Raw genomic sequence first — 21,843 nt, 5'->3', positions numbered from 1 at the left:
ATTTATTTATTTATTTATTGAGAGAGAGAGAGAATGGTAGAGAGAGAGCACGAGAGGGAAGAGGGTCAGAGGGAGAAGCAGACTCCCCGCTGAGCAGGGAGCCCGATGCAGGACTCGATCCCGGGACTCCGGGATCATGACCTGAGCCGAAGGCAGTCGCTTAACCAACTGAGCCACCCAGGAGCCCCTGAGACTTTCTTGATCAAGAGATTTTGTGAGAGAATTTCTCTTTCGAGACTTCTAGTGTACAAGTGTCATTTTTCTTGGTTTTGCTGCTGATGTCAACCTCCGCCAGGAGTCGGCACAGTTCTTCAGGAGTTCTTCTGAGGCACTTTGACCGTGACGGTTTTCACTTCGGTGTATGCCTGCAGCCCATACTCTCCTAGCTCCCGGCCGCTCCCGGACATTTTGTAGCCACCGAATGGGGACTGGGCCCCAAACACATCATAGCAGTTGACCCACACAGTGCCAGCCTGGAGGGCTTGGGACAGATAATTGGCCTTGTCCAAGTCCTTGGTGAAGACAGCTGCAGCCAGCCCATAGTTGGAATTGTTGGCTCTCCCAATGACTTCCTCTATGGTCTTGAACTTCAGGATCTGCATCACTGGCCCAAAGATCTCCTCCCTGGCGATAGTCATGCTGTCTTGCACATCTCCGAACACGGTGGGCTGGATGAAGTAGCCACGGTCAGCAGCCGCCCCTCCACCACACAGCAGCTTCGCCCCCTCCTCCTTCCCAGATTTGATATAACCAAGGATCTTCTTAAACTGAGTTTCATCCACCTGCGGCCCCTGCTCAGTCTGGCTGTCAAAGGGGTTCCCGACCACACGAGACTTGGCCCGGGGAACGCTCCTCTCCACAAACTCGGCGTACACATCTTCTTGCACAAAGGTCCGGGAGCCCGCACAGCAGCACTGGCCCTGGTTGAAGAACAGGGCGAAGTGGGCCTGCTCCACAGCCCAGTTCATATCTGCATCTGACATGATGATATTGGGGCTCTTTCCCCCCAGCTCCAGGGTCACTCTCTTGAGGTTACTGCTCCCTGCGGCAACCTGGACTAGGCGGCCAACCTCGGTGGAGCCTGTGAAGGCCACTTTGTCCACATCCTCATGGGAGGTGATGGCGGCCCCAGCTGTGGGGCCAAATCCAGGAATAATATTGACCACGCCAGGGGGAAAGCCAGCCTCCTTAATCAGGTTGGCCACATAGAGGGCAGTCAGTGGAGTCTGCTCAGCTACCTTCATCACAACCACATTTCCGGTCGCCAGGGCTGGGCCGAGTTTCCAGGCTTGCATCAGGAGCGGGAAGTTCCACGGAATGATCTGCCCACACATCCCGACGGGTTCATGTCGGGTATAGCTGAAGAAGTCCCCATCGATGGGAATAGTTTTCCCGTGGTACTTATCAGCCCAGCCAGCGTAATAACGGAAGCATTTGAGAACCATGTCCAGATCCACCAGGTAGGAGATGACATAGGCCTTGCCGTTATCCAGGGTCTCCAAGGCTGCTAGGTAGGTCCGGTCCCGCTCAATCAGATCAGCCAGGCGGTTCAGCAGGCGGCCCCTGTCAGACGCATCCATGCGGCGCCAGGGTGAGCCCAGCTGGAAGGCGGCCCGGGCAGCCTTTACTGCCCTGTCCACGTCTTCCTTGTCTCCTTCCGCTACCTGACAGATGACTTCTCCGGTGGATGGATTGATGGTGGGGAATGTTTTCTTGCTGACAGCATCATGCCACTCATTGTTTATGAAGATCTGGTTGTAGAAGACTTTAGGCTGCTGGTTGGGGGCCGGCACCACCTGGGTGGTGGTGGCCGACAGGAGACGGCGGCCCAGGCGGGGCCCGAGGCCAGCGGCGGCAAGCGCAGCGGCGCATAACATGTTGCAGAGGGCGCGGGCGTGCAGGACGGTGTGTCCTTCCATATTATTTTAATAAAAGTTCCTTAAGGGATAAGATGGTTATTTTTTGTTAAAGGAGACAGCTAGAGCGTAACATGCTGTTTCCAATTTAGTAAATCAGGAACTTGTACTCAGGTTGGAACCCTACATTCTCTGAAGGATGGGGCTTTAATTACCTGGGACTTTACTGCCTGTGGAAATATAGGGCTACTCTGTGTCCAGATGTGTAAAGTGTGTCTGAGACTGAATTAAACACTAGAGGACAGCGTAAAGGGCTAGAGAAGCAACAGGAGTAACAAGAAGTGTTGAGGTCTGACCATAGGTGACAGCCTTACTGGTGGGAGAGATATTTCTAGTCTCTGGGGGGCAAAGGTAGAGATCTCAGTCCTTTTAAAAATGTTCTGGTACAGAGCAAGTCCCAGCCTCCCCTGGGTTTGGCTGGCCATCTGGCCCTCAGGTTGTCCCTAGGAGACCAAGACCTAGAGGGAGATGCTGTGATGGCCCAACATGGGAAGATGCTCGTTCCCAGCAGTCTGAAAACTCTCTGTGCAAGGGTCCCTGCTTTCTTTTCCTCACTGTGGGATATCCAGAGCCAACATGGGTACCTGCCACCAATAGGTGCTCATAAATACTTGATGGATCAGTAACTGAAGAGTGGTTAAACTATTAATAGTGACAACAGAAGCATTTGCAAGCTGCCTATGGCCTCCGTGGGTCATAAAAAGGGTTAGGGCAAGAGGGATATCCATAATTCTATCAGTGGTGCCTCAAGCCAGACAAATGTTGTCTTCTCACTCTTGTGACAGTACTATGGCTTGAAGCTGGAGCAGTCTGGAGAATGACTTTTTTCTTCACAGCTATTAAATATAACAGGCTACAAAATCCTTTGGTAGATAGGTGCCACATATCACAACACATTCATTATGGTAGCTATTATAGTGCAATTATAATTCATAAGTTTTGTATTTTAAAAATGTAGTACATCAATTCAAAATTTTGAAAACATTTAACACTATTTCCCATGAAACTAGAAGTATTTATTCAATTAGATGGAAATCCTCAGAGAAATCAACTCCATACTTTTTGTGGGGTGGGGGTGGCAATATGATCCTTTCACAAGTGGGGATTTAGGGTGTGTGTGTATATTTGGGGTGCTGGGGTATGGAGATTTTTAAAGATTTTCTACTTTCCTACTTCTAGGTGGATATAAAGTGTCCTGACCTCCTCCTCCTGGCAATGTTTGTCTAGATAAAACCTTTTAAGGTAGGCCTTGTCAAAGAAACAAGATAGTTGTTGACGGTACAACAATCCATATATACAAAATCTGTTTAATGGTCATTCGTGTAAGTAGATTTATATTAAAATAGTTCCATTTTTTCTTTGCCAAGCAATCAAGCAAAACACTAGGACCCATACAATTAATAGCCCAAAGACTTGGCTACAATAGCCACGCTGAGTAAGACGTGAGCGCCATCTGGAGGGTCCACTTGAACCTACAGTGCAGCATCTGAAGAACCTGCTAAGTATTAAGGTACCATTTGTGGATAGGAGTCAGGAATGAGCTACCTTCATTCCACAAACTCAGCTCCTACTATTTCAGGCTTCCAATAGAGGACTGAGAATATTGTTATTCAGTGAAGTGCTTTTAGCCGAGGTGGGAAATGAAACTTTAACACCTGAGGAGTACTGACATTAGCTCATTAGTAAATATAAGTCAGAAATTACTAGGCAAGAGGGAAATAGGCAAATATGTCCCCAGTCGGCTGCGTCCTGATGCCCCATCCCCTTACCCTGAGTAGGGCCTCATACAACTCAATCAGAATTTTTATTCACAAGATGTAAATGACTGATAGTTTAGGTTTTCCAGAGGCATTTACGTTTTAATATAGAGAGAGAACTGGCAGAATTTCCAGATGTCAACTGTAGGGGAGGCTATGGGGGAGTAAAACAATCATCTCCTTTATCAAATACTTATTTCTTTTAAATAAACTAGGTCTGTTCCTTGCTGATACACTCATTTTAATGAAAATGTTCTAAAAGGAGTATTTAGTCCCTCAAAAGTCTGAGTAACTTAAAACATTTGCATTTCCTATGCTTATATATTTCTAATGAGACACTGATTATTTTGTTTGTTTGTTTTTTATGACACCAGTATTTTAATTCGATACCTAGTCCCCAGTGCTCTCAAATATCTCTGGTGAAAAACTATTTTTTAAAAATTTCCTATCACTTGAGGGACCAATACATGGTGTAAATTAGAGTAATAATTTCATGGCAATATCTTAAAGAGTTTCACCTATCTGAACTTGTCACAGACCGTTTAGAGTGGGTCAGCTGACCATGGTCTGTTGACTACATTTAAAGATCGCTGTTGCTGCCCTATTTCTTATTTTCTAAAAAATACCTGCATTTGGCCTGAAGATCTCCGTCCAGCAGGACCACCACCATATTCAAAAGCCTGACTTACACTTTCCTCCCAACTTTTAGAAGAATACGGTCTTTGAATCCATAAAAATGAACATTTCAAACATTTTCTAGTCCCCGTTTTAAACTGACCCTCTTCTTGCAATGTGTTTGTACAACTCCCCCATTCCCTTGTTTAGTTCAACTGGCTTCAGTTTTGCCAACTTTATTTGTGACGATTTTGGCCTAGACACCAGAAGCTTATGTAAGACACTTGGGTAGCACAGAAGTTCAGGTATTTAAGGATTAACAGAGAAATCCATCTAGGAAATCCATGTAGCAGACAAGACATATGCTTTCTTGACATGAAGATTATAGGAAAGCTTCAGTTGAGGCTCTGTTTTTTTTGTTTTATTTTGTTTTGCCAAATGCAAACTGATAGCGTCTTTGTTTGTTTGTTTGTTTTGGTTGACAGTGCCTTTGATTTATAAGTAATTCTGGTTTTCTGAAGTTTCTTTCACCCACTGGTTCAAAAGCAATGCATTCTTTTTTTTCTTATCCCAATAACCCAAAACTGAAAATTCCACATGGCCATCTATTAAGTGTTCGTATGTTTCCATTTATAAGGCACAAAATCCACAAATCGCTCAGAGAAAGGAAGAAAACAAAGACCTGAAGATAAAATAACCTATTAATAGAAGAAATTCATCAAATTGGAGTGAAAACAAAGTACTTCTCTTTGTAGTAAAAGGGATCTTATACTGATAGGAAACATAGCCTCTGAGAAGACTTCCATGGCTCCTCCATCAACACAGCCCCCTTCACTGGATTAGTACATAAAATCGGTCCTGAGAGAGGGCTGTGTGACCAGAACACATCAATCACAAGTACCACTTATCCCACACAAGCTACTGGGCAACAGAAAATTCTAGCTACAGGGTATCTGGTTCACCATTCTTACCCAAAGGAGCCTTCAGGGACCAACCCACAATGATCACACATGCTCATCTGTTCTGGGGCTTGATTATTTTAAGGATTCAGCTCTAAGTTGGGGCATAACCTCCTGCCTGAGGAGCCCGAACTAGGGTAATTATGTGGGTCCTTTACATGGCAGCATCTAGTTAAGAGGCTGGACCTTGGGATCCTCTTGAAATAATCAGATCCCTAGAAGGACCAGAACCAATTCACTCTATTAGGGTTTTTTTGTTTGTTTGTTTTGTTTGTTTTTAAACATGCTCCTCCGAATCTGGAGAAAACTCCCTAGCACAAGCCCCAGATTTTCTGGCCTGTAAGGCAGCCCTGATTGATCTCAAGTACTGCAGTCCACAGGTATAAAACAGAAGGGTCTCATGACACAAAACAGTATCCACACTTGTTGGCTGGGCCTCCTGATGGCTCTTGGCACTGTACTTTCTAGTACCATGTAGTAGTATGTGAAAATAAGCTTCCTGAATGTCCACATAGATCCAAGCATTTCCTGGAAATATGACGACTTCATAGTCCTCTATATTACCATGCAAGGTACAGATGGGAGTAGAGAAAACAGCCAGGCAGACGTCATCCCGAGAAAAGGGTCAGTGTCAGAGTGGGCAAGACAGAAGGGACCAGAACTCAGATGAACCGAGTAATTCATTATGTCTAAGGGTTTCACTGAATCATCTTGAAGATTCTGACTTCTCCACCCTGGATCATCTGAAATCCAAATGAAATCAAGTTCTTGGGTCAGTTTACTCAATTACCAAAAACCAATATAGTAGGATGGTCATTCCAATACGGTGTGGACTAGCCACGTACTTACTTTCCAGTCCAACTTTGTTATCCCTTTAGCTCCAGGACTTGCCCCTGCAGGCCAAAGTCAGAATTCCACTAAATTTTCAGGCAGAAAGATCGTCCTTAGTTCAGTGTCCTTTGAATCCTAGCCAATGTCCCTTCCTTTCCTGTATCTTGTAAGGCTATGACACAGAGGGAAAAGTAATACTCCTTTTATTAGCAACAACTATTAACAACAAAATTCTTGAATCCTTTGGCTTTCCAATTCCATAGCATACCCTTGGAAACGTGTTAATTTAAAAGCAACTCTTAAAAACAAAAAGTCAACTCCCATTGTTGTACTGAGTTTTCCCCAAATCACGACAGCCTGCCTCCACACCTCACCCCACCTGCCAGTCTCAGGAATCTTTCTTTGTCAGTCTGGCCTTGACTTTGTGTCTCAGAAGGGCTGCAGTGGCAGCGCTGCAGGCCGCCAAGAAGAAGAAAGAAAGACAGGCCATGTAGACAGACAGGGGGCCATGGCGCTGCAGAAAGATCTCCTGCCGCCCTTGGTAGTCCAGAAGGATGGCCTCCAGCTGGGAGAGCGTACAGACAGACAGAAAGGCGTGGAAGATCTGATGCCCATGGCCCACAATGTCACAGGAACCCGGGAAGTACTTCTCAGGAACCGGGCAGGAGAAGAAGTAGGCGCTGACCAAGAAGAAGAGGATCTGGAGGGTGTGGTACCAGGCCGCCTGCTCCTGGCACCCAGCCAGGTGGCACAGGGCCACGCGGTGTGCCACGGGGCTGATGTCTAGGACGAAGGCCAGCCCCGCCGGCACCACTTGACAGATCTTCCTCATGACCGGGTAAGGCCTGCGGTAGCGGTACTTGGCATAGCAACAGCCAGCGCAAGACAACCAGCCGCAGAAGGCAGCTGCCGGCAAGAAGAAGAGCCAGAACAGCTCGTACCAGGCCTGGTCGGAGCTGTAGAAGAAGTGCGCCAAGGCACTGCCGTACTGGTAGACGCTCACGCCCACGTAGTCCACAAAGTAGAAGGTGTAGTGCGAGAGCTCCGACTTGGACTGCAGCAGGTGGGCCAGAAGGCTGCACGTGAGGTAAGTGATCGACGACAGGATGAAGAGGAGCAGGGGCAGCGAGCGCGTGGAGGCCCACGGCAAGGCCTCGGCCTCGGCGAAGGCCCAGAATCGCAGGAGCACGGCCAGGGCGGCCAGCAAGTGGGTCCACACGTTGACCACCTCGTTGTGCTTCTGAAAGAGGCTGAAGAAGTAGTAGCGCCACTCGTGGCCCGTGGGGCGGTAGCCGGTGTGGATGTAGGGCTCCCGGAAGAGCTGGGGCACGTCGGTCTCGGGGACGGTGCAGGGCATCTTGGGAAGGCCGTCCTCCAGGAGCTTGGGCAGGCGGCGCAGCTGCTGCCCGCTCACCGACAGCGTGCTCAGGCGCTCCAAGATGGCGGTCGTCATGCCTGCCGGCGCGGCGGACGGCGGGGCGACCTGCAGAGAACACAGGAGAATCGGCACACCGCGGGCAGGCGCTCGGAGGCGCGGCGGCAAGGGCTGTGGGGCTGCTTGGTGCTTCTAGTGGGAGCCCGGGAGCCGCAGACAGCTTCTCTGAGCCTCATCTTTGTCTCATCGGTACTCAATTGTTGGACCAAGATCCCTTCCCACCTGAAGGTTCTGGTTTCGTCTCTGCTACCCAGGGCGGTGTGAAGCAAAGTCCTATCTAGTAAGATGTAATGACAGCCACAGGGTAAGTAACGGTGCCTTTAGAGGCTTTGAAGTTTCCTAGATGTTATTACAATGTAGTCATCAGGCTCTAGTAGTATGAGATATTATATGGAAATATAAAAATTATATTGATGGTACTAACGATAGCCTACATTTCTTGAGCACCTAATCTTAAAATAGCCACTAAGTTCACCAGTAACTTGAAATTCTGAGATAAGCAATAGTTAACTTGAACTTCAAAGGAAAGACAGGCAAATGAGTCATGAATTTGGTTGGTAAAGACCAATACATATTCTGAGAAATACTTTAACAGTTAAAATTAACACATGGCCTAAACTTAACATAAAATCTAATTGTAAAGATTGGTTTTATTTTCTTTTTAAATTATGCTCTGGAAGGTAAGTAGTTTTGGATTTGTCTCTCCTGGGTACCTAAATCAGTACTCAATAAATTTCAGACCTCAAAAATGCTTACTTACCCTACACTTGGAATTTTTACATGATACAGATGAGCCAGATGAGCACAGCAGTTATTTCATAAAAAATTTCACAAGATAGCTGCTGCAAATTTTCATGTGAATTTCTTGGGTAAAGAAATGGATTTTCAGCATATATACAGCTACCTTCTGTACTTCGTATTTCCCAGCCTCTTTTCTTCAGAAAAGTTCAAAACTTGATTGTTTTATCTAAATGGCCCCCTCGCTTCAGAGCCCTTCTGCTGGGAGAGATACAGCAAGTGCTTCTCAAGGCATTACTAATTTTAGTGAAGAAAATTTAATCTTCCTACTCACATTTCTTAATATTGAAAAGGAAAAAATATCAGGTCTAAAATGCAGGGCATGAAAATTAATAAGATGGGAAAAAAAGTTCAGGGAGATGTGGACTCAGTCCTTGGTTTAGGACCACTTCCTGGGTAACCTTGGGCAAGTTACAGAGCTATCTAGGCTTCAGTTTCTTCATCTGTAAAATGGGAGTAATAATTCTACATACTGTATGAGTGGTTGTGATAGTTAAATGCGAGACTCTAAAGTATAAAATGCTTACTAAGGATTATGGAGTCAGAAGGGCAAAAAGGGGGGGGTTGAGAGAAAGAAAACAGTCATCAGAATACCTTAATTTTTTAAAACAGAAAAAGAGAAAAAGTTAAGCAGTGCTTCCGCTGTCAGCCAGCAGGGGGAATCCAAGAGCCTGGGAGTTGAGTTCTAGATGGAGACTCCTCCAATTGACCTCCTGTGGTTGTTAGTGACAGAGCACAGCAGGGGTAAGGGAAAGGGACGGGAAGGTGGGAACAGGTAGAATATGCTGGCCCCAGAATCAAGTGGACCCACTGCATGACTGGGCCTGGGACACGGGACAATGTTTCAAGTTGTCCTGTGGCTACTGGCCGAGAAGCATGTGGCTTGGGGGAGCTGGGCTTTGTTGGAGCTCTGGGGAATTAAAGAGCTCTATTCTTTAGATATAGGCACATCTCTTGTGAAGTGGAGAGGAAATCAGACAGAAATATTGGTGTGATTTTGTGGTTGGGAGAAACAGAGGTGAGTCACTGGGGGATATGAACTGTAGAGGAAAGAATCCCTAATGATACTCCCGGGTAGGCCCCACCATAGCATTGCCATCTAAGATCAAGGGTGTTTCCATCATCTCTGGGTGACCAAACCAGTTAGAGACAATTCCACATCCAAAGTTAAATAACACATGACTGCACGATTTCTGCTCATGTTTGTCTCCTCAAAATAGGGTGTCTAGGACAATAGCAAGTTCTTACAAACCAGTAACACAAGCGAATTTCTAAGGACTGAAAACTTGGGTTTTGGTTGCCTAATGGTTGGAACCGAGCACGATGCAGACCTGGGAAGCAACTGGCATCTGTCTGTTCTGAGGGAGAAAGGACAGATCATGATGCTGCTTTATTGTCATTTTCCAGAAAGCCCCGTCTGCAGAGCTCTGACCCCAAGAGTTCCTCCAGTCTTCATATTACCAGCCTCACCTCATGGCTTTATGGGGACAAGTTCTTTTCAGAAAATTATTTCTACGTCTCTCATACTTACAGAAAATAAACAAGGAGAGGTTGCTTCAAAGGAAAGGATGCACAGGAAAAAAAATTGGCAGAATCATTATTTCTCCTGCAAATGAGGATTTCTTTTCCAAGGATCTTTAAAATGCCGCCACACCAGCCTCAGGGTCTCCTTAATAACTCCATCCTCTGGAGTGTGCAGCCCCATACCCACAGAGAGACCTGGTTGTTGCTGCGGCACTACCATAATGGCCTCTGACTCAAGATACAATCCCTCATCTCTGTCAGTGATGAGAATGCTACCAAGATCTAGGTCATCTATCTGTGGGTGAAAAGGATCTAAATTCCTCTTTGGAAGGGCAGGTCATGAAAAATTCTAAACTAATGCTCAGAAAGAGAAGGGATTCTTTTTTTGTCCTGTGCTTAGCAACTGCCCCTTCCCCTGCCATAAAATCTTCCCTTCATCTGAGAGCAGCCACCACAGCCACAGCAGTGGTGATAGGGTGTAATTTTTGTATCATTAACTTCAGAAACTACTGTCCAGTGGTCACCCCCATAGACAGCACTACTTTCACTGGGCCAGAGTGTGCTGTGCTTCTAGAAATAGGCTTCAAAGGGCCAGCTGTCAAGTTTGAGAGCCTGTCTGGGAGGAAACTACATATTGGCCTCATGATGTTGGTGCAGGCACACATCTCCAACCATCCTGGTGCTGGCTCTGAGTAAGGGTCTCCCCTTCATTCCTGGCCTCTGTCCCCATGCACTCCTCCCTGAGCTGATGTGGCCATCAGTCAACCAAGATGTTACCTTAGAATGATGTCTTGTGCACAGGGTATGCTCCAGCTCTTCTGCTGAGACAGCCAAAAGGTCATCTTCTTGAAGAATTCTCATGAACTGGCTAAGCTCAAGTCCTATTTGGATCAACCAGAGAGCTCTTCCAGAGCAAAGACAGTCTGCTCAACGATACCGCAGACTACAAAGGCCACGAAGGAAGAAAAAAAATAAGACCCTTACCTCAAAGAGCCTACAAGAAGATTCACACTTCATGAATCTATAGCCAATACCACCAGACTGCATATAATTGGGTGTTAAGTAGAGTGAAATACAAACAAGTCTCCAGAGCAGAGCATTTGGGGCATGCTGGGGCTAAGACACGTGAAGGGGTGAGGAGCAGGGCATTCTGGGAGAGGGGTGAATATGAGTGAGGGAATGCAGTGGCTTCTTTGTGGGTCCATAAGCAGAGGGGCTGTTGGGGCGTAATAAGGCCACGAGTGGGGTGCCATGGCATTAGGGGAAGTTTAGATTTGATGTTGCAGAAAGCTGCTAGCTTGCTCAATCCTTGTCTCACCTGAGCTGTGGGGATTCATACTGCTGACCAATGCCCCCTCCTTGGCTTAAGTGATACAATATTCTCTGGTCTTGCCTGTTTGTTTTTTTTTTTTTTGTCCCACCACCCCTGTCAACTGTGGTGTTCCCAGGGGTCCACCATCTGCTCCCTTTTCCACATCCACAGTCCCTCTCATGCGGGTACTTCTCCCACAGCCCTGGCTTCAGCTAGCACCTGTATCAGATGATTCCCACACATACATCTGCAGCCAGATCTTCCCTGAAATCTGGATTCAATTATCCAGTGGCTCTGGATTTCCAACTGAATATTCCACAGGCACTTCAAATTCAACATCTTCAACTTCTTCAACCCAGATCTGACCCTTCGCCTACATCTAATCAGTCATTTAGGGTCGGTTGATTTTATAGGAACATTTCTGGAATCCATTCATTCTTTCTATTTCTACTGCTCTCTATTCAGGCCTTCACAATGAACTTAGGCAGAGGATAACAGCAGTGTCATAACTCACCTTTTCTCCTCAAGTTCCCCTGCCTCATGTCCCCCAGACCCTCTCTTCTCCAAAGCACTTCAGGGTGATGGTTTAAAAATGGAAGTCTGATCACCACTCCCCCCACCTACCCCTAGCAGCTCACCATTGCTTGTTTACAGCACAAACTCTAAGCCCTTAACAGGCCTACTTCTGTTGACCTCCTTCCACTCCCAGCTTCATCTCCCAGGAGAGGATCCACACCCCCAGGCCACAGTTGGTGGCCTGGATGATAATACTTGGAGTTTTTCCAAAAGTGCCACACTCTTTATCTCCAGTGCCTGCTTCTGCACACAGTGACAGCCCTCCAGTCCAGCAGCCCCAGCTCGTCAACGTTCTGCCCAGGAGCTCTGCCAGGAAGTTTTTCCTAACCCCCAGGCCAGGTTTAAGACTCTCCCCAGCATCCATCTGCCCTGGCCTTCCTCCCCCAGCACACTTCTGTCCCGGGGTCCTGATCGTTGGTTTACTCCACTCACTCCCCCGTTCGTGGCCAGCTCCGTTCTGTGTAGTGTACAAGTTCCCGTGTCTAAAATGATATGCAGCATATAAAATATTTATACACCTGCTCATTATTTACTGAATGAGCAGTTCTTTAGGCCCACACAGATGGCACCAATTTCCTTCTGTTCAGCAAGGTTAAGGGAAAAGAGAAATAATGGTCTGGGAGTCAGGGGGTCTGGCTGTTCCATATTTGCTCTCCTCAGTTAGCTGTGTGGCCATGTCTGATGAGGGAACAGAAGGCTGGCTGAAGACAAAGCGTCAGCCGACAGCCTGCAACCTCCCCCCACCCCCCACTCCTGGGTGGGACATGTGTGACATTCTTCCAGGGAGTTCCCAACTATCTTAATGTTAATGCCTTACTAGAGGTGTAAACAACCTTGACAATGGCAAGGCCTCTAGTATCCTGTGAGTGTTCTTTAATATACAAAAATCCTTTTGAAACCTCCCTTTTCCTAACCTTCCCCAACCCCATGGTATATAATCAGCCACCCCTATGACCCTGGGCCAGCAGCTCTTTCTGCCCACGGGTCCTGTCCCCATGCTTTAATAAACCACCATTTTGCACCAAAGACGTCTCAAGAATAGGGCTTCTGTCGTGAGTGGCACACGTAGGGCAGCTCCATTGCTCTGCGCAGAATCGACACCAGGAGTCCTCGGCTCCGGACTCCACCCCATTGAACCTCACCTATATCCCAAAACCCCATCATGCCCAAGACATTAAACTACTCATTGTAATTTTCTTCATGAATAAAGGTGGGTGGGAGGTGATTTCCTGACTTTCCATCTCTCAATATAAAAAGAGGATAAATACAAAAATGGACAGTAGTTGGACAGCGCTTTGAAGAGACAAAACATGCACATTAAAGTACTAGTAAAATATTTTAAAAACTCACAAAAAGATTCTAACTTAGTAATATATATTTTTTCTGTCTTGTATTTGATTTTAATGCAGATTTTGAAACGGAATTTAAAATTTTTGGTTCATTTCTGCGAATCCTCATAATACCTTCCCCAACTGCTTTATAAAGCTTTCATTAGACTCAGATTATAATGGAATTGGAATTTAAAGTTCTATCTTAATATGAACTATTATTTAACTCTATTTTAATAATATGAGTATGATATCTGTACCATGAATTCAGGTAATGTTTATATAAGAAAGTGTTAAAAATGTTACATTGTGTTTTGGACTATTTAGGGGTTCAAGCTTAAAGTTTTATTTCAGATGCTCCTTTAAGATGATTTAGAAAAATTAAAGATAATTACTGTAAGAAAAAATAGAAAGAGAAGAACAGGTAAAACCTATGTTCATAGCAATAATTTGACATTTTAGTAAAAAAAATATATTTACGTTTTCTTCTTAAAAAGAAATCACAACCAAAGTATGCATTTTTAAGGTTTGGTTTTGTTTACCTAGTTTTGATGGGTGAAAACTACCCAGAATGCATCTCCTTTTCAGTAACGTTAAATAAAACAACGAAATGACCTGTTTCTGTGAGTGTTGTGGTCCCCTGGAAGCATACTGCAAACAATGTCAAGTGTCCATAAATAACCATTTCACTTTCGGAGAGGAGCTGTATGGATGGATGAGCAGCGCGGCACCTGGGCCAGTCTCCAGTCTCCTAGTAACAGATGTAACTGCTTATACCAGGTATGCCCACTGCCCTTCCTGCTCCTTGCAACCTCCTCCACCTGCTGGGTTCCCTCTCTGTGGGGGCTCAGAAGTGGTCTGGCCACTTCCTACTTTGGGTGCTGATTATCTCCTACAGCCACCTTTGTAGGATATAGGAGGCCTTTTCTCTGGTCCCTACCTGTGTGTCTCCATGACTATTCCCAACCATCGCCTACACTTTTTATGTATTCCATTAATTCTGCCATTCTTTCAGGCCTTTGTGCTTGTGTACATGCCTGGAATGCCCACCACTGATGCCCACTGGCCAACTCCTCTTCATCCTTCATGCCCCAGTTCAGATTTCCCCTGGGGAGTCTTTCCTTTCAGGTGCTTCTTTGCCTATACCACCACTGCACTACCCCCCACCATAGCACTCTCCTTTCTGTATAATTACAGTGTCCTGGTTTGCGTTACAGGCATACCTTGTTTTACTGTGTTTTGCTTTATTGTGCTTTGCAGATACTGCATTTTTTAAAAGATTTTATTTTTAAGTAAACTCTTCACCCAATGTGGGACTCAAACTCACAACCCCAAGATCAAGAGTTGCATGCTCTACCAACTGGGCCAGCCAGGCACCCCAGATACTGCATTTTTGACAAATGAAGGTTTGTGGCAGCACTCTATCTAGCAAGTCTATCAGTGCCATTTTTCCAACAGCGTTGGCTCACTTTGTGTCACATTTTGGTAATTCTTGTAATATTTCCAACTTTTTCATTATTATCACATTTGTTATGGTGATCTTTGATCAGTGATCTTTGCTGTTACTATGGTATTTGTTTTGGTACCATGTACTGTGCCCATATAAGACTGCAAACTTAATCAATAAATGTGTCTGTTGATTGCTCCACAGACTGGCCAGTTCCAGGTCTCTCTTCCCCTCTTTAGGCCTCCCTGTCCCCTGAGACATGACAATATTGAAATTAGGCCAATTAATAAATCTGCAATGGCCCCTGAGTATTCAGGTGAAAGGAGGAGTCACACAACTCTCACTTTAAATCAAAAGCTAGAAATAATTAAGCTTTATGCAGAAGGCATGTTGAAAGCCAAGACGGGCCCAGAGCTAGGCCTCCTGCACCAGACAGCCAAGTTGTGAATGCAGAGGAGAAGTTCTTAAAGGAAATCAAAAGTGCTACTTCAGTGAACACACAAATGAAAAGAAAGTGAAACAGCTTTATTGCCAATGTAGAGAAAGTTTCAGCGGTCTGGAGAGATCAAACCAGCCACAACATTTCCTTAAGCCAAAGCCTAATCCAGAGCAACACCTTAACTCTCTTCAGTTCTGTGAAAGCTGAGAGAGGTAAGGAAGCTGGAGAAGAAAAGTTTGGAAGAGAAGAGGCTGGTTTTGAGGTTTCAGGAAAGAAGCCATCTCCATAACATAAAAGTAAAAGGTGAAGCAGCAGGTGCTGATGTAGAAGCTGCAGCAGGTTACACAGAAGGTCTAGCTGAGAGAATTAATGAAGGTGGCTACACTAAATAACTAAATAAATTTTCAATGTAGATGACACAGCCTTCTCTTGGAAGGAAATGTCATTTAGGACTTTCGTAGCTACAGAGAAGTTAGTGCCTGGCTCCAAAGCTTCAAAGGACAATCTGACTCTCTTGTTAGAAGCTAATGCAGCTGGTGATTTTAAGTTGAAGCCAGTGCGCATTGACCACTCTGAAAAACCTAGGTCCCTTAAGAATTATGCTCAGTCTACTTTCCCTGTACTCTATAAATGGAATAGCAAAGCCTGGATGATAGCACATCTGTTTATAACATGGTTTACTGAATATTTTAACCCCACTATTGAGACCTACTACTCAAAAAAAAAAAAAGGATTCCTTTCAAAATATTACTGCTCATTGACAGTGCACCTGATCACCCAGGAGTAATTTCAACTCTCAAGTCTTATTATTTAATTCTTAATTAAATTCCATAATTTAGGGGCACCTGGGTGGCTCAGATCGTTGGGCGTCTGCCTTCGGCTCAGGTCATGATCTCCAGGTCCTGGGATTGAGCCCCATGTCAGGCTCCCAACTCAGCGGGGAGTCTGCTTCTTCCTCTCCCTCTGACTCTCCCCCTGCTTGTGCTCTGTCTCTGCCTCTCTCAAATGAACAAGTAAAAAATCTTAAATAAATAAATTCCATAATTTATAAATTAAATTATAAAATTTATAACATAAATTAAATTAGATGTTATTTAATTCACATTTCACAAGGCCATAGATAGTGATTCCTCTGATGGCTCTGGGCAAAGTAAACTGAAAACCTCCTGGAAAGGATTCATGATTCTAGATGTCATTAAGAACATTCATGGGAAGAGGTCCAAATATCAACACTTTCAAACAGAATCACACACTACAGAGAAATCCTTCACGAATAGAAGAGTCCATCGATGAGGCAGACTTCACTGTTATCTTATTTTAAGAAACTGCCTTTAAGGGCACCTGGGTGGCTCAGTTGGTTAAGCGACTGCCTTCGGCTCAGGTCATGATCCTGGAGTCCCGGGATCGAGTCCCGCATCGGGCTCCCCGCTCAGCGGGGAGTCTGCTTCTCCCTCTGACCCTCTTCCCTCTTGTGCTCTCTATCTCTCACTCTCTCTCTCTCAAATAAATAAATAAAATCTTAAAAAAAAAAAAAAAAGAAACTGCCTTTAAGAAACCCCAGCCTTCAGGAACCACCACCCTGATCAGTCAGCAGCCACCAACACGGAGGCAAGACCCTCCACCAGCAAAGAGATTACGACTCACTGAAAGCTCAGATGACGATTAGCGTTTTTTAGCAAAAAAGATTTTTTTTTAAATAAAGGTATATACTTTATTTTTTTAAAGACATAATGCTATTGTATACTTAGCAGACTACAGTATAATATAAATACAACTTTTATATGTGCTAGGAAACAAAAGAAGTCATTTGACTCACCTGATTGCAGTATTCACTTTACCTGGTTGTGTGGAACCAAACCTACAGTATCTTTGAGGTGAGCCTGTTATATTCTCTGCCCACTAAACTATTGAGATCCTTTGAGGGCTTGAGAATCTTTTATCATCTACCACTGTGCCTAGCACATAGGAGATGTTCCAATAAATTGTTGAATAAATGACTGAATGGAATGAAAATGTCAGAATAATAATAATAACAAACACTTACATGGTGTTTATCACATGCCCAACAGTATTCTAGGTACCTTGCAAATATTAGCTCATTTAAACTTCCTAACAACTATCTGGCATTAGTACTATTGTCATTATTCCCATTTTGCAGTTGAGGAAATAGAAGCACAGAGAGGTTAAGTAACTTCCCTAAGGCTACACAATAAGTCCCAGAGCCAGCAGGTAACCCAAAGCAGTTGGCCCTAGAGTCTGGGGCTCTTAACCATTATGTCCTCAAAAACTGCGCTCTAAGTCCAAATCCAAAAATGATGATATGCAACTTCAGATATACTGCTATAAAACTGCTCTGCTCTATTAACAAAGATAATTTGCAGTTGGCCTTACAAAAGCCATCAGTATCACAAAGCTTATTTCTTTGCCACTGAGTTTATTTGTAAATCAGACTCCAAGAGAAGAAAATGTGACTTCCAGAAAAATCTGACTGAAATCGATCAGACAATCCAAGTGGGTCTATGACCCAAGTAAAGTGATCATAAACCCAGTGCGCCTGTTTCATCTTAGAAACATACCATTTGTTATGGCTGGCTTTGCAGAACTGGTGTGGTGAGACATTCCAATCATAAACCTAAAGACCAAGGTCATTTACCAGCCTGTTGGAGGAAAGCACACCAAGATTGAGAATAGTCACTGAATTCTGCTCTGTCTGTAGCATGCTACTTAAAAAGTCCTTCCCTGATTAACAAAGTAGAGAATTAAATGAAAAGCTCCATGTTTGGCAAACAGATAGAGTTTGGTACTGATGATATTGTATCTGGAGGCCAAATAGAAGTGCTTCAAAGCAATGGTGTTCCCTGGTCTATTACCTACTTTAATGGAACACAATCTTGGAATAGCTGACTCCCTAGAAAAGCACCAAATGAGGATGTAGAAATCCCAACTTCTAGGGGTGCCTGGGTTGCTCAGTTGGTCAAGCGTCTGATTTTTTATTTTTGCTCAGGTCATGATCTCAGGGTTATGGGATAGAGCCCTGTGATGAGCTCCGTGCTTAGCATGGAGTCTGCTTGAGATTCTCTCTCCCTCACTTTGCCCCTCCCCCCACTCGTGCATGTGCTCGCTCTTTCTCTTTCAAATGAATTAATGAATGGATGAATGAATGAATGAATGAATGAAATCCCAACTGCTTGTTCCAGCTCTATCACTAACTATGGGACTTTCGGCCAATCACGCAACCTCTCTATACTTGGTGTCCTTGTTCATAAAATAGGGTTGTAATCTCTAGAAGCTATAAAATTCTGCACTTCATCTGGGCTATGTTTTGCTTTGTATGGAAGATCAAGCAGTGTGCTGAAACCACCAACAAACAGATCCTATGACATCATCTCATGTCACTGTGTGGGGGGCTCACACAGATGGCAGGAAGGTGGCCTGCTGGTTGTTGGACAGAGAACAAGAGAGTGGCAATTTCCATCAAAGAGAGCAGAAGAAATGCTTCCAGAATCCATAGAAGCCCAGCATCACACATCACTGCACAACTATAAAGGGTTGAGAAGAAACAACAGCCAAAATGTTAAGTTAGGGTCCACTTATAAGGACTGGAACCTTGCTTTTGAGCAGCCTTTGGCCTAACGGAGACAGATATGAAGTTGCAAACAGCCTGAAACACCTCCAATATCTCCAGGCACCCTTCAAATGAGAGGCTGCTGGGCCCACATTGGTCTTTGTGGCCACATCTGCCACGTAGCATATCAGTGTTTATAAAATCATTTTAAAGTGGCACTACCAGCAGAACCCTGTTATTAGCAGAGATAATTTTGACATGAATTCAGATTCACAAATGGTCAATGCATAGTCTCTCCATATTTAAGAAAACCTAACAATCATAAATAACATCTCAATATCCCAAAATGGGAGATGATTTCATAAATTCTGATAAATCTATATAATAGAATACTATGCAACTGTTAAAATAATTATGTAGATATTTAACATTATTGTTCTAGAAAGATGCATGTGAAATGTGTGTTTTCCCTTGTTTTTTTTCACTGCATTCTCCCCTGCACTTAGAACAGGGACTGACTAGCACATAGTTGGTGCTCAACAGGTATTTACTGAATAAATAAAATGAATGAAAGACATTGTTACAAGGAAGAAGCAAATTAAAAGAATATGTCCCATTTTTGTGAACATACACATGTAGCACAGAGTTAAGTATGAGATTGCATATAATCAAAACATTAATACAGACATTGTTAAGTGGTGGGTTTATGAAAAATTTTACTTTTCTTCTAGGTAGATACTATCATTACAGAAGGTTGTTTTTTTTTTTTAAGATTTATTTTTGAGAGAAAGAGAGCGTGCACGCGCATGCGTGAGTGGGGAAGGGCAGAGGGAGAGAGAAATCCTCAAGCAGACTCTACACCGAGTACAGAGCCTTAGGTGGGGGCTCAATCCCAGGCCCTGAGATCATGACCTGAGCCGAAATCAAGAGTCGGATGCTTAACCGACTGAGCCACCAGGCGCCCCTCACTACAGTACTTTTTAACAATGAACATTTACTACTTTTGTAATTGGAGAAATGTTTATTGCTATTCTACAAATAGGAATATTTGACATAAGTATGTAAAACTTGGTAAAACATGATTAATTAGTACAATGATTTTAAGACACTCTCCCTAATCCCATCCCCCCCAAAAAATACCCCAGCATTACAAAGAAATAAAACACTTACTTGCATTATTCTGTGGATTTTGAGCTTGACTAGTTAGGATTCCATACTAATAAAATTATTATTAGAAGCAACCTATCTGTAATGTAAGCTAATGGTCATGGAGGGTTTGAAGGGGAAAAAATGTATGTAACATCTAACGTTAAGGTGGCAATCATGTTCTCTTAGATTGGAAAAGGCAATAATATGCAATATTGTCTAAAGACTTAGTCATCGCACACAAACCCACATGGCCTTAATACGCCAGTCAGTCCCCGACCACGTGGGAACCTGACATGGCTGAACCCTGCCTGTAAAAAAGATGAGGTGCTCCTGTGTGCTACAGATATGCCAGAAACACATGTCACCTTCTGGGTTCAGGGACCTTTCCACCTCTGAATCTCTTCCTCTGTGCATCCCCATAATATTGACAGGAGAAAGAAAAGACCACATTAACTTGCTGCTGTGCTCTGGGGAAGATGAACAGAGCGTATTTCCTCCTAGTGACTTTCTCCCTAGGCAGCTGGAGCCCTCTGGCTGGGATTCCTGCATTTTCTTTATTGCTACTTCTGTACTTCCCACATCTCAGGTCATCTCACTTGAACAGGTACTGTTTTCCAAATGCATCATTACAGGCACAGAACACCCCTTCCACAGGCAATAAATAGTATCTGTGTTTAATTCTAGTGGGAGGATTCCGGGGAGCTGGGAACAGTTTAGAACACATTGAACAGTCCAAGTCCATCAACAGGTTAGCTGGGTGTGATGCTCGCTTTTCTTCAGAGACTTCTTGTTTGGGTAGAGGTAAGCTCTGCCGTCTGAAATGCCTTTTAATTAATGCCTAGGGACAGGAGTCCCCCCAGACTTTCCCTAAGAGTGTAACTACCGGCTTCGTTAGGTACGGTCTGGCACAGTAACGCAGCCTCTCGGCTTGGTCCAGCCTCTCGCCTGCAGGAAGCTTCATCACCCACCCGCAGTCCTGCTGGGACTGGGGCCAACCCAGGTGAACCCTGAAGAGCACCACAGATTCCACTGGCAGGAAGTCAACCTGGGAAATGCACTTTCCATAGAAGAATCTGATAACAAATTAAGTCCAGGTTGGAGCAGGTTGTAAGGAATGCAGTTTCCCTAGCAATGAAAAGTTAACCCTTTTGCAGCTGATGCAGTCCACTCTGTTGGTAGTCCCAAGGCCCGGACTTCTTATTTGCTCCCAAGAATCAAGCAAGTTGGTTCAATTCTCAGTTTCTCTTTTGATATCCTCAAGGCCTTAATTCAATTCCACATTGACCATGAAGCCTTCTCCAGGCCACCTTGATTTCTTTTCTCCGTGAACACTTACCTACCTATTCCACAAGTTTGGTAAGCAGAACATCCAGGCTCAAGCACTATTTCACTGCTGTGTGTGTAGAAAGCCTTGTCTTTCCTATGTATTGGGTTGCAAGCTCCTTGAGACATGAAACACTGACTGATTTATCCTTTCTCTCTCCTATCAGCAACTATCTGAGTAAAGGTGCCCAGCATGTGTCAATAGATAATTGTTTAAGACAAAGTGAAATAAGATTCCCCTTTTGGCCCTTTTTGCTTCTAAAGGTAAAACCAGTGAGATCTTCGATAATGAAAATGTGAGGTATTTCAAAAGGAAACAACATTTGAGTTGGATGTTGTTTATCTGTGTGTGGTTCATCTACCTGTTAACTGATTTCCAGCCACCAGCTCACTTTTGGTCTATCTCCTCTTACCATTGGTACTTTTTGCTCAAGAATGCCTAAGCAATATAAATGGCTAACAGACACATGAAAAAATGTTCATCATCATTAGCCATCAGGGAAATTCAAATCAAAACCACACTGAGATACCACCTTACACCAGTTAGAATGGCAAAAATTGACAAGGCAAGAAACAACACATGTTGGAGAGGTTGTGGAGAAAGGGGAACCCTCTTACACTATTGGTGGGAATGCAAGTTGGTACAGCCACTTTGGAAAACAGTGTGGAGGTGCCTCAGAAAATTAAAAAATAGAGCTACCCTATGACCCAGCAATTGCACTCCTGGGTATTTACCCCAAAGACACAGATGTAGTGAAAAGAAGGGCCATATGCACCCTAATGTTCATAGCAGCAATGTCCGCAATAGCCAAACTGTGGAAAGAGCTGAGATGCCCTTCAACAGATGAATGGATAAAGAAGATGTGGTC

General features: G+C 44.3%; 2 protein-coding genes across 7 annotated transcripts in view; both read right to left on the bottom strand.

Annotated features, from left to right (window-relative positions):
* On the bottom strand, positions 1-1,877 carry LOC112837838 (aldehyde dehydrogenase, mitochondrial-like). Its single transcript, XM_025890407.2, has one exon. The coding sequence runs from the start codon at positions 1,875-1,877 to the stop codon at positions 312-314; it is 1,566 nt and encodes a 521-aa protein (XP_025746192.2). The 3' UTR covers positions 1-311.
* A 4,387-nt stretch (positions 1,878-6,264) lies between these two features.
* Positions 6,265-21,843, bottom strand: part of PAQR8 (progestin and adipoQ receptor family member 8) — a 113,985-nt gene continuing 98,406 nt past the window's right edge. For 5 of the 6 annotated variants that reach the window (XM_073905087.1, XM_073905088.1, XM_073905089.1 and 2 more), the window contains one exon: positions 6,265-7,561. In XM_073905087.1, the coding sequence (XP_073761188.1) occupies positions 6,467-7,531 (1,065 nt within the window). In that variant the 5' untranslated portion in view covers positions 7,532-7,561 and the 3' untranslated portion in view covers positions 6,265-6,466. Of the gene's footprint in view, positions 7,562-10,612; positions 10,779-21,843 lie in introns of those variants that run through there. The other variant, XM_073905086.1, reaches the window with a different exon arrangement.

The sequence above is a fragment of the Callorhinus ursinus genome, unplaced genomic scaffold, assembly GCF_003265705.2.
Source record: "Callorhinus ursinus isolate GAN/ISIS: 27379988/994484 unplaced genomic scaffold, GSC_fseal_2.0 scaffold22, whole genome shotgun sequence".
NCBI classification, from domain to species: domain Eukaryota; kingdom Metazoa; phylum Chordata; class Mammalia; order Carnivora; family Otariidae; genus Callorhinus; species Callorhinus ursinus.
The sequence above is the reverse complement of the archived record's forward strand: the minus strand, read 5'-3'. Positions and strand labels throughout refer to the sequence as shown.